Below are 13317 nucleotides of genomic sequence, written 5' to 3' on the forward strand. Positions count from 1 at the left end.
AGGAAGTTCATCCCTTAGTTGCAGGCAATAACCTGACTAACATTTATTAAATGAGTCTCCTGGTAAGATTTAGCAATTTGAGAATATTGTAATTGTGGTAAGATTTAGCAATTTGAGTCCCAGGAGAGTGCAAGGGGATGGTGTGCACACTTAGTTGCATGAACACACAAAGTCGATGCAGACTGTGGGCAGAGGAAGGAGAGGTATGAGGCCCACCCTCGCGTGGAGGGGTGCTGCTGGGGGCAGGGAGGCATGCGAAGCCCGCGTGGGGACCCCGTACTCACTGTTGAGGCCCTCCTTGTTCACGATGGAGCTGCTGCCCAGGGCCTGGTAGTACTGCTGGTTGCTCATGAGTGTGTGCATGCCCAGGATGGCTGTGGGGACAGGAAGGGCTCGTGGGTCACGTCTGTCAGATGGAAAAGCCTCTTGGGCGCACCCCATTCCACACCCCAGGAAGTTTTGCTCACAGAAATGGCATGAAAACATTTTCATTTTATTCATTTTTGTTTCCTGCTTCTATACACATGTGCATCTCCACCCCCCAGGCCTCAGGGTCCAAGATACCCTCTAACGCCCCACTGGCATGTCCACCCAAACTCAGCCAAAACAGAATGCATCTTCCCCATGACAGCCTTTTCCTTTATGTCTTCTTCCACCCTGAGGATAAAACCTCAGTCACATGGCAACCTGCCCCCTACACAGTCCCCCCCACACCCCCAAGCAGTGCTCCGTGTCTGTCCCAGCTTCTAGCTCATCACCGCTGCTCTGGCTGTATCATCACAGCTGTGTGATGACAGGTGTCTGGATACCCATCTCTCCTTCCATCCACCACCAGCTTTCAGCAAAGAGCAGCCACAAAGATCTTTCTGGAAGGGCACATCTGACTGCATCTCTCCCATGCTCACCCTTTCATCTGCCACTTGTCCAACCTTTATTGAGTGCTGGCATTATATGCTCAGCCTTGTGGGGCGTGGCGAACAGTGGAGAAGAAGAAAGTAGTAGCCCTGCCCAGGCAGCTCCCAGTGTGATTGGGGAGAGAGGGACATGAAGTAGGTCCCCACAGAGTTAAAAACATAAGCAGAGAGTATGCAGAGCATGCTCACACGTCCTGGGAAAACAAAACAGAGGGACTTGGAATGGCAAGGAGTAGTAAGGGTTGCCCAAATTAAGAGAATGGAGCTAGAATATTCCAGGCAAAGGGACGGGCAGGTGGGAAAGCCCCAGGCTTGCGTGGAAGTCCGGGCGAGGAGGGGCTAGGGAAAAGGGAAGATGGACAGACATGGATTTGGACACATGGGGGGTGGGAACAATACATCCATCCACTGAGTGGGCGCTCCAGGCCAGGGGACACACTATCTGTCCATCAGTGATTCGCAACAGGGATGTACACTGGAATCATGTGGGGATCTTCGGACCCCCCCGGTGCCCAGGTCCAATGAAACTGCAATCCTTAGGGTGAAAGGAAAATGTGGGCAGCTGCCCTTTGTAAAATTTCCCAGTGGTGTCAATGGACAGCCACGGCTGAATCCTCACCACCCCTTGGAAGACATTTTGTTTAGCCAGGTAAGGCCGAGTTAGCAGTGTCTTCTAGGTATGGAGGGGGACACCTTCTAGATGCAGCCTGGGGAGCAGCACCTAGAAGAATGGAGTGGGGAGGAAGATGGCCTGACACTGTCTGTGTTACCGTGGCTGTGGGCGAAGTGATCACAGAGGAGGCAATGGGCATAGGGTGCCACGAGGCTACCGCAGCCGTTCAGGTGTGAGGACGGAGGCTTGCGGCCCCCAGTCTGGCTTCACGGTCCCTTCTTTGGGTGGGACTCTTGATGTCCTTGATGCTGTGTGGCCTTGGCAAGTTCTGTCCCTTGGGTGGACCTACTGCAGCAACCTGTCCTTTGCACAGTCATTGCTTCTGCCAATGCATCCCTCTCCTGGTGATTCTACGCCATTTATGTGTCCACTGCTGAATGCCCCTGCAGAAGTTTGCTAGATTTAGCAAATAAAAATTTAGGGCACCCAGTTAAGTTGGCATTTCAGATGAATAATGAATAGTTTCCATATAAGTGGGTTCTGTTCAGCATTGAGGACCTACTTATATTAAAATCTTGTTTATTGTTTATCTGGAATTTAAATTGAGCAGTCTACATTTGACTTAACATCTCTGCCTCCCCATCCTTCAAGATTTGGAATGATGCTTCCTCCCCCAGGGAGTTTTCCTGGATTCCTCCCCGTCTCTGTAGTCCTTACACTGCACCCCATGTCCTATTATAGCACACAGTCTGCGTGAGGTTAGAGGTATCTGCGGACATATATGCTTTCTCTACTGGGCTGTGGGCTTCCAGAGGTCAGGGAAAACAATTATTTCCCTTCTAACTCTTTCAGAAAGTGGTGATATTACTGATTCTCCCCCTCCCCGCCCCTCACCATTTCATTGTTTACAGGTTCTAGTTAGAGGCATATGAGAACCTTGAGTGAACAGTCTAGAGACCAATATCTAGTCCTGACTATGCTCTTGATGCTGTGTGTCCCTGGGCAAGTCCTCTCCCTCTCTGGGCTTGTTTTTGTCTAAAAAGAGGAGACAAGAAACCACTGGTTCTTGATCGGAGCTGTACAGATGAAGCACCCAGGAGCTTTAAGAAGGTATCAGTTGCTGTGCTGGACCAACGGATCAAGCTCTTTGGAGATATATTTTTAATCTCCTTGGAGGATTTCGATGCTCACTGGCACCTGAGAACCACAGGACGAGACAATCTCCAAGCCCTACTGTTTCTCACATTATAGAGTCTTCTCTGCTAAATTTAGACTTGCTTGCTCATCACTAAGGAGAACTGATAAGGAGAGAGGCAACTGCATTTTCTCAAGCTCTCCAGGCTTTAATTTCAGCTGTGCCTACGTGGGCAGCAGGAGCGGAGGCCTGAGTCAGCAGTAGGCACATCATGGGATCACTAGAGTTACCCTCTGGGGCTGGCTTTTCCACCTCCCACAGAGAAGCAGTGATTCTGGGTGCTGGTATTCCAGGTTTGGAAACACAGATTGGAAAGGTTGCTGAGAATTACAGGGGAGATGTCAGCTCAGATGGCTGTGCAGTGTGAGTGCATAAAGTGATAGAATATGGAAACTGTCTCTTATGCTCGGATGACAGCTCTCCATAATGGTCCAGATGCAGGAAGCTGACAAGGAAGTGCCAGGGGACAGAGGAAGCAGACCTGGGCCCCAGCACTAGATTTCTGAGTTGTTCATTCCAGATCACTTCTCCTTTCTGGGTCTCTGTTTTCTCACCTATAAAGGGAAATGGGCTTAAACGCAGATCTCTTTTCATCACATAAGACTTCATGGTCATGCAATAATTTCTCATTTTTTCATCCTGGTTGATTTTTACAAAAATCATCTAAAGGCGGGTGCTGGCAACCGCTCACTCTTTCAGGAGATGCAAAAGAGAAATGGTTTGTCAAAGACCCTTCAGGGAAGACTGCTGGTTTCTAAGTTAGTATTCCTATCACTCCTCCCAAATGGCAGTTCTAAAGTTCCTAAACTTTCCCTTGACTGTGGAAGCCTAAGGACAGACAACAGATAGCCTAGGAGGTGATATATATCACCTGCAGGTCCAAGAGGAAATGAAACCATTTGTTAGTTCAAAGGAACAGGATTGTAAGCAGGGAGGGAGGAGAGAGGAAGGAGGAGGGAGAAGGGTGGGAGGGGGAGGAAAAAGAGGGGGAAGAGAAAAGGGAGGAAGAAAGGGAGGGGCAAGCGAAGTGTTCTTGATGGAGCAGAAAGTCTGGAGGCTCAGCGCTTTCACCTCACCCTAGGCACGGAATCCTGACTTTCCTTCTCCTTGTTGTACACAGGCCATGTCACCAGGAGTCAGGGATGGAAGAAAACACATCACCACTGCTTGCTTCATCCTTTGTAGATATTGGCAAGGCTGAATTTGGCACTGGGGAACATGACTTTTTTTAAAAAAAAAAGTCTAGATCTTCCTCAAAATTCGAAAAAGTCCTATTTTTGAACTCTGAAAAAGAACATCGAGTTCTCTTTTTCTCTCCGCCTTGGCAGGGTTCACTCAGTTCACAATCCCACTTAGGGCGCAGAGAGGGGCGACACCCTCCAGGTTGGGGCTGGCCTGGGCAGCGCTGGAGGTGCTCCTGGGCCCCAGGACAGGCTGGAGTTGCTGGTTCCCGCAGGGGACAGGATGACGCTGAACAGCGCCTCCCGCTGACTGTTAGAGCGCAGGTGAGTAAACAGGGTGGGGGGGGGGAGGGGATGGCCCACATTAATGACACAAGATTTAGGGGGTGCCAATGCCCTTGGGGTGTTCTGGGAGTCAGCGCTTCTGAGGGTGACTCTCCCAAACCCAATTCATTCTTGGATCCTGCTCCCCAGGAAGGGACCCTAAAGGTGAGCCCACATCTCCACCCACCTGCTTATAGCAGGGAGGCACTATAAACCCAAGTGCTTACACTGCTTCCCAGTGACCTCCTAGCTACACCCAAGGCATTTGCCAGAAACTGAGCATCAGCAGGGCCTGTGCATTCTCCTTATCACTATGTGGGGCCACTTTTCCTGTTGAGACTGACGTTTCTGGTCTGTCACCCTCATCACATGCTGGGCCCCCAAGGACAGGGGGCGGGTCAGTGTCATCCTAGCTCGCAGCAGGAATTCCATCGTGCCTGAGACTCCATGAACAGATGCATGGCTGTGCACATACCGGAAAGCAAGTTCAGGGGCGTGAGCCCCATGGCCTTGCCTCACCTGTGCCAGCCAGGCGGCACATCTGCACGCTGCCAACATGGCCTGGCACCAAGCCTGTCTCAGGTGCACCAGCTCGGAGCCCTGCTCCCACGTGTCCTGGCCTAGGCGAGACTCCCACACTCCCCCAGGTCAGCCCTACCCTTGCTTCTTAGGTCAATCCCTACCCTCAGGGCCCACCTACCACCTAGCCAAGGCCCCCTGCTCACACATCCCACAGCATCCCATTGTCCTTTCTGCCTCTCACTCTCCTTTACCCTTTCACATTGGCCTACATCTTTGTTTAACGTTGGCTTTGTGAGAGCAAGAGCCAGGCTGCAGTTTCAGGATTCTTCAACCGGACTCATCGGGAGACTGGCACCCAGTACTGAGGCCCTGAGCAAAAGCCTGTGAAAATGTGAATGAGCGAATAAACGGAGGCTGAGTGGTGGCAGTGCTCTGCCTGGGAGTCACGTGCCAGGAGCAGACCCATGCGCTCTGCACCTCTCCTTCCTTCCTTCCTCTGCCGAGTCACCCACAGTCACCGCCCCAGTCATCCGGGAGAAGGGCTGCAAGTGTCCCCCATTCCTGCCCTGCCTGGGAGGCTGGCACCCGCCACCTCCCTTCCTCACAGGCTCTCTTGAAGCCCACTGGCCCAGACCAGCTCTCCTGCAGCCACCAGGCGTCTCTCGGTGACTCAGGCCAGAAAGCCTGGTGGCACCCTGACATCTTAGCGTGCATGGAGCCGCCCCACCTGGACCTGGCCCTTCCCTGCTTCTAAGCCCCCATCCTCCTCTGAATGCCCCGGCTCTCTGCCCAATGAGAGCTTTCATCCGCCTCTCCCAACACTCCCCCACCACAGCTGGCAATGCCTTGTGCTGCAGTGGGCAGGTTACTCTGGGGCCCTGGCCCTGTGTGTCCTCCTCCTGCATACTGAAGTGTCCTCACCCAGCTGCACTGGATGGCAATGCTGCTGGTGGGTCCTAGAACAAAGCTGCCTGGAGTCAAACCCCACGGGTGAGGGATTTAGCCTCATCAGGCCTACTTTCTCCACCTGTAAAATGGGGCCAATCAAACTTATTTCATAGGAGAGCTGTGGTCAATACGTGCAGCAAGCAACTCCCTCAGCACTTGGGACATAACTGATCGTCAACAAACGTTCAGTTTCTCCCTCCCCAGACCCTGCTGCCTTTGAAATGGCTGGTGCACAATGACAGGCACCTAAGGCCGGCCAGCTAACGATGGCGTAGATTTACTGCTCTATTCTCCTTGTGGTCATCGGAGGGCATGGTCTCATGAGCAGAGACTAACCACTAGCCATACCAACAAAAATTAAGAGGAATCATTTCCAGAAATCCACACAGAAACTGAGCAGAATACTACAGTTGTACTTTGGCAGGAACTGGGGGTTCTGACAGTGGAGTCATTTGATCATCTCTCTGAGTAGCCTAATGAGGGGAGTGACGTAGTGGAGTGTGATCAGGGGATAAAAACAGCTCTGGCTGAGTTGGTTTGGAAGCTGTGGAAGTGCTGGGTGAGTGCCAGACTGGGGTGAGAGGGAGGGGAGGCCTTCCTCCTCCCCACTACCTGGGAAATGGGTTGTAGGAAATACAGTAGCCTAATGTGGCTCTATATAACTTGTGTGGCTTTTGAAAACACGAATCTTTCACTGCTCAGCAAATAAGTTAAGTCCTCCTCGTTATGCACCCTGTTTCCATCTGGGTGAGCCACTCACTGCTGCTGTATTTCATAGCAAAAGTGAAAACCTTTCTTGGTCCTAACATCCTTCAAGTACGGTCCTTGGTCCTTTCCACGTTTTCTGCCTCCTGAGGAAGAGGCGATCTGGGTTTCTGATCTATGTATAAACTACTCCCGTCTTCTACTCGGATCTCTGCAACCTGGTTTTGATCTCCACCACCCAGGGCCACCTCTGGAGCATAGTCTGAACTTTTTATGCCTCAAAAGATGCACTCCAGATGAGAACCACCCTTCTGCCTCCCCGGAAATGCCATCAGGATTGATGGACAACGTTCAGGAGGAGTCTGTGATGTGATGAGGCAGGAGACAGCTGCAGCAGGCCCAGCCCCCTGGCATAAGAGGCTTCTTTTGGCCTCTGGCCTCACAAGCTTCAGTCTCTCAGCCACTCCTGAATCTCATTCTATCTCCCCAGCTCTTGCGTTGGGTTCTGTCTATCTTGATTCAGCCTCTGGCTCCTCTCCCATTTTGTGACTAGCTGGTCCCTGGGCATGACTCCACTTCACTCCTCAGCCAAAGACTTCCATGCTGGCCAGGGCATTTGCCTTCCAGAGCCACAGGCCTCTCATCCTGCCATGTCTTCTACCTGACACGAATGCATCTCCATCTCCAGCATGGATCCCTATAAGCTCAAGACTTTCCCAACTGGGTGGGCCACAGGCACCGAAATGGAAGTTGGTATTTCCCTGTTCCTCCCCCACTGTTACAGACTGGCTGTGTCTCTCCAAAACTCCTATGCTGAAGCCTGACCCTCCAGTACCTTAGATTTTATCACAGTATTTGGAGATAAAGTCTTTAAAGAGGTGATCAAGTAACAATAGCTGGTTAGTATGGCCACAGATCCAATCTGACTGGTATCCTACTAAAAAGAGGAGAGTAAGACACAAAAAGAGACTCAGGGTTGTGGGGGACGGACTCCTGCACAGAGGGACATAGCCAAGTGTTGTCATCTGCAAGGCAAGGAGAGAGGGCCCAGAAGAAACCACCTCTGCTCACACCTGGACTTCCAGCCTCCAGAGCTGTGAGAAAATAAATTCCTGTTGTTGTGCCGCCCAGTGTGCGGGGCTTTGCTATAATGGTGCAATGCCAATGTCCACGCAGTCTCTGGGGCTGGGACTCTGGCACCTTTCTGGACTCCTCCCCTTACTCCTGAAGCCAATCACAGGCTGGCAGTGCCTCTGCCTTTCCCAGCTGTCCTTTCCCTCTCCACCCCATCTACTCCCTGCCATCTAGAAGATAGGCAGAGCCCCCACATCTGCTGAATACAAAGACCACCCACTGGGCCAGGAAGCACAGCACGAAGTGGGGGAGGGGGCAGTAACAAGATGTTTGCTGTGGCCCTAGGTGGGGACAGGACACAGACTACAGGCAGATGGCAGGCAGGCAGCCAAGGGCTCTGAGGCTCAGGCCACCTTCTGGGCTTTAGGATTGTTCGTGAAGATTCTACAGGCACACAAGTGAAGTTGAGGGTGTTGTACAAAGAAGAGTGTTGCGGATCACCTACAAGCTGGGCTCTCTGAGTTGTGCAAGTTGTAAAGTCCGATGGCTTTGTCCAGCCTTTGCTGGGTCTCCCAAACCCAGATGCCTGCCCCCTGTGTCTGTCCCCTGCTTTTCTCCCTTCTCAGGTGGCTTGGGTAGGATTTGATGCAATGACTGTTGAAGGACCCCACCAGCCCTCCCTGGGAAGCATCTACATCCCCCTGGCTACAGGGTCTCATGTCAACAGATGGCTCCACTGTGTGATGAATTTGGGTGTTTTATTTTTATTTCTATTTCTTTTGGTTTTTGATAGTAGACTTCTTCTTTGAACACACCTGGTCTTCTTTAGTTCTTGTTGGAAATAGTGTGTTCATGTTGAAATACCCCACCTGAGGCTCCCTGCAGAAGGGGTGCCAACCCTGTGGAGGAACTGAGAAGCTTCTAGAATGTCTCTTACCTGCAATGTCACAAAGTTCCGCATCCGAGGCGTTCGCCAGGGCCTCCTCCAGCTCTGGCTCCAGTGTCACACTTTCCAGCACAGGGTCCATTGGCTTTTGCTTGGGGACCCAGGCCTTTCCTGCAAATGCATGGAGTCTGTTGAATGCTGTGATGGGGCAGTCCATGGCCATAGCCCTGGGGATGCCATGGGCTCCTCAAGTGCTGAGACTGCCTTGAGGTTTCCCTCACTGGGGGCAAAGTGTCCAACTTTCCCAAAAGACAGGGATCAGAGATCACCACCAATACACCCTTAATCTTTGGGAAGAATGGCAAGCAGACTGCTGGCTGTTGAAAACACCCATTATTAATTTAAATAAATTAATTTATAGAAATAAGAGAGAAAGTTAAAAAAGAAAAATACAGTAGAAGCCAGGCTCTGGGAGCCAAGAGTCCTGAAATGAGAGAGAAATTCAGAAACATTTCTAAACAAAACAAATAAAATACACTCAGATTATTAAAAGAGGAACAGGGTACAAAAATGTATCCTCTCCTCCTGGGACATTATATTTTTAAAGTGTCGGACTCATGACTGAGTGAGGGAACAAAAAGGCAGGCACAAAATGACCGCTGCAGATTCCACCCATAGGGGTTACTAAACAATTGGGGGGCCCGGACAATGGTGTCCCCACAGAATCATAAAAGATGATGTAGATCTCTGTTTACTGAGAAGGAAAATGCCTAAAATGAAATATTGCATGAAACACCAAATTTGGGCCCTCCCTGGTGGTGCAATGGGTAAGGATGTAGCACTGCAAGCTAGCTGCAGCTGCTTCGGTGTGAGTTCAATCCCCGCTGCCGGAGGTTATCCACCTGGCACAACAGAACTCTCCTGACCTGCCTGCTGCTCCCCTCAATAGTGTACTTCATCAGTCTGCCAATTCTACTCCCTACTCTGTTTCTGGTGAATCCTCTCACCACCCCTGCACCTGGGCTTATACCCCAGTTCTGTATGCATAAATAAATCTTAAAAAAAAAACCACTACATTTTTGAAATAACACAAACAGTTGAATTCTATGGATGAAGAATCACAACAAATATTTCTGAGGGTTTTCTATCACCAAGCACCTTTCTGGGGGCTAGGGGATAGCAGTGAACAATTTACAATTTTGTGAAAGGCAGCAGATAATAGATGTAGAGAGATCAGATGTTGTTAAACATTACAGGGGAAATAAAGTGGAGCAAAAGACTAGGGCATTCCAGGCTGGATGGTGGGGGAGGTGGGCACAGCCATTTTGGGGAGAGGCATCAGGGAAGGTCTCACGGGAATCATGGTCTCTGAGCTGGAATCTGACTTGAGGTGAGGGAATGAGCCTCTAAGATCAACAAGACATGGATGCCACCTTCACTGTTGCCTTTCAAAACTGTGCTGAAAGTCCCAGTCAGAGTTCATGGACAAGAAAATGGCACCAGGAATAGAAAGGCAGTAAAATTGCTTACTCACAGCTGACATATTAAATGTAGAAAACTCTGAAGATTCTACAAGAAAAGCTCTTACAACTAATTCATGGATCAGGCAGCACTACAGGGTACAAGATCAGCCTATTCAAACAAGTCTTCCTTCTGCATGCCAACAATGAATAATCTGAAAAGGAAATTGGGAACATTATTTCATCTACATAGATTCCAAAGGAATAAAATACTTAGGGATAAACTTAACCAAGAAGGTAAGTGCTTTGAACATGATAAAACCTTGCTAAGAGAAATTATAGAAGACACACAAAAAAAATGGAAAAAATACCCTAACCTCATGGTAGGAAGATTTAAGATTAGACAGAAATGCTTCAGTCAGAAATGAAAAAACCAATCCTCAAATTCGAGTGGAATTGCAAGGGACCTCAACTAGTCAAAATAACCTTGATAAAGAACAAAGTTGGAGGATTTGTACATCCTGATTTCAAATCTACTGTAAAGTTAATTTCTTCAAAAAGTGGTGCTGGAACAACAGTATATCCACATGCAAAAGAATCCCTGAAGTTGAATCCATTACTCACACCATACAAAAAAGGAACTGAAAATAAACCATGGACTTAATATTACACATGATTAGAAGACAACATGAGTACAAGTCTTCAGAAACTTAGGATTGGCAATTTATTCTTACATATGATAACAAAAGCATAACAACAAAGAACAAGTTCAAAGCGCAATTGGACTTCATCAAAATTTAAGCTTTTATGCATCAAAGGACATATCAAGCAAGTGAAAAAAACAACATGATGAATGAGAGAAAATCCTCACAAATTGCATACCTGATAAAGTCCAGTATCCAGCATATATAAAGGATTTTTACATTTCAGCAACAAAAATAGCAGACAACCCAATGAAAAAGTGGGCAAAGAATTGGCATATTTTTAGAGCGGTATGTCAGTGGCCAAGAAGCACATAAAAGTATGCTCAACATCCCTAGTTATTAGGGAGATGTAAGTCAAGATCCTAAAGCCAAAGTGGTAAATAGCAAGTGTTGATAAGAATATGGAGAAAATGGATACTTTATATATCGCTAGTGGGTATGTACAGTTGTTTTGGAAAATAGTTTGGCAATTTTTCCCCAAAAATCAGACATAGAATTACCAGAATGATCTAGTGATTCCACTCCAAGGTAAATACACAAAAGAATTAAAAACAGGGACTCAAGCAAATATTTGTGAAGGAATCTTCATAGCAATACTAGTCACAATAGCTGAAAGGTAGAAATAACCAAAATGTTCATCAGTAGTTGAGCGGATAAACACGGTATAGAATATTACGCAGCTGGAAAAAGGGAAAGAACAAGTCTTAAAAACAATGCTGGGGAAAGATACCAGACCCCAAGACACATGGGATTTAATTGATAGGAAATATCCAGAATAAGTGAATCTATAGCTAGAACCTAGTGGTTGCCAGAGACTGGGGGCTCAGGCCAAGGGGATAGCTCTTCATGGGTATAGGACTTTATTCTGCAGCGATGAAAACGGGATGGATGCAGAATTAATGGCGACACAATGTGAGTACACTAAATGCCACTGACATGTTCACTTTAACATGGCTACTTTATATTATGTGAATTTTACCTGAATTAACATTCTCTAACTTTGGCTGTTGACTGAAAATAACCAGGAAGAGGGTCAGGATAGAAGCCAGAAGATGGCTTAGAGGCTCCTGCAATAGGCCAGGCAAGAGATGATGGTGACTGGGCCCAGCGTTATAAAGGTAGAGGCAAGGAGGGAGAGGCAGTTACACAAAAGTGCCCAGAAGGATGTTGACTGATATGGGGTCACTGCTTATCTCTCAGGGGAAAGAATCACCCTCCCTGCTTTATTGTTTAAATTTTTTACAGTAAAAACCACTACCATACAAGTAGGACACACATTTGGGGGAAAATGTGTCATAACTTGCATTGGATTTGCAAAAGGACAATACATACAAAGAAAACAAAATTCCTGAAAAGGAAATCCATGACTGTGAAAATGACTAATACAATGACTCAGATGGACAAGATGGACAATCAGTAAACACTAACATTCATGGTTTATTATACTCTGCAGATGGTACCTCCAGCCGGGGCAGTCACTCTCAGATACAAGAGGGACTCAGACTTCTTTTCTCCCTTCATCTGACTAGCTGGAATGTGAATGTGATGACTGGTGCAGCAGCAGCCAGATGGACCATAAAGACGAGCACATATTGCAGGGTAGCATAATAAAAATCTGGACAGGGTCTTGGTTCCTAAATCATGTAAGATGTCTTACCAGCCCTGGAATGTCTTAGCCTGCAGCTCTTCTAAGTAAAAGAAAATTAAACTGCCATGTTGATGAAGTCTCTCTTTTTCTTACTTCCCACTCCCACCCATGCAGCCAAATGTAATTCTTTTTTTTTTAAGATTTATTTATGCATAGGCCAGAGGTACAGGGGCTGAGAGGAATCACCAGAGACAGAGTGGGGAGCAGAACAGGTGAATCTACTGAAATACACTGCTGAGGGGAAAGTCTGCTTTGTCTTATGTGTTAGCTCTCAGAATGGGGATCGAACTCATGTTGCAGTAGCTGGCGAATCTGCTGGCTGGAGTTGCAGTGTGTCCTTCTCCATGCTCCCTGCTGAGACCCCACTAATTCAACCTGCAAGGACTACAGCAATCATCAGGAAAGTACTTGTTGCTGGTGGTGACACCAGAGGATGATAATGGTGATGATGGTGACATAATGAAACTTGAAGGTATCTTGTTATCTGGAGATAGTGTGAATTCTAGCTACCCTCTTCCAGGAAGGCAGGCAGGCTCTGGGAGGTTGAGGGGCCAGCATTCTGGGTGAGGGACGGCAGATGGATCTGTGTGCCCCCTGCTTCCTCCTCCTCACTCCCCCATTCTTCAACATCTTGGGATGGTGGTGCACAAGGAAGTGGACACCAGCCGTGATTGGCCTCACTGGCTGCCCACTCAGGTCTGCTACTGACTCTGTTGCAACAGCCTGTTTCTCATTTTTCAAATGTGCAGGTGGGATGATAGAGTTTTAAGGTACGCCAAAATCAAAAGACTCTATTACGTGCTGCACAGAAGCAGCTGACACACTCCCTTGCTTGAAAATGTCATGCAAAAGGCCTCATGGTGCAGGCCCTTTTCCCCTGGCAACCACCTCCCCAACTTCAGGATGCCTCAGACCACACAATCCCCCCCACATTCTGTCGTCCAGATTCCCGTGGGCTTCCCTGACTTTCTAAGTTGGGACACCATCTGGCTTGAGCTCTAATTCTAGGGTTTGGAATAGCTCGGAGTCCTCCCCCATGTGTCTACTCCTGCTCGCTTTTTCACTTTATGACTTATCAAGCAGCTGCTGCAGGAAGGGGACTGTGCTGACACAGCATGAATACAGAGAGAAAAGCCCCAGACA

The 13317-nt window shown here is 48.4% G+C and overlaps 1 protein-coding gene across 1 annotated transcript in view; it reads right to left on the reverse strand.

Moving 5' to 3' along the window:
• TMOD1 (tropomodulin 1) overlaps window positions 1–13317 on the reverse strand; it is a 60431-nt gene that overhangs the window by 25792 nt on the left and 21322 nt on the right. The window contains exons 3-4 of the mRNA XM_004677494.2: window positions 8414–8533; window positions 285–374 (exon numbers count right to left, since the gene is read on the reverse strand). Of these exons, the coding sequence (XP_004677551.1) occupies window positions 285–374; window positions 8414–8533 (210 nt within the window). The remainder of the gene's footprint in view (window positions 1–284; window positions 375–8413; window positions 8534–13317) is intronic.

Source organism: Condylura cristata, unplaced genomic scaffold (assembly GCF_000260355.1).
Source record: "Condylura cristata isolate star-nosed mole 26May11 unplaced genomic scaffold, ConCri1.0 scaffold00006, whole genome shotgun sequence".
Classification (NCBI taxonomy): domain Eukaryota; kingdom Metazoa; phylum Chordata; class Mammalia; order Eulipotyphla; family Talpidae; genus Condylura; species Condylura cristata.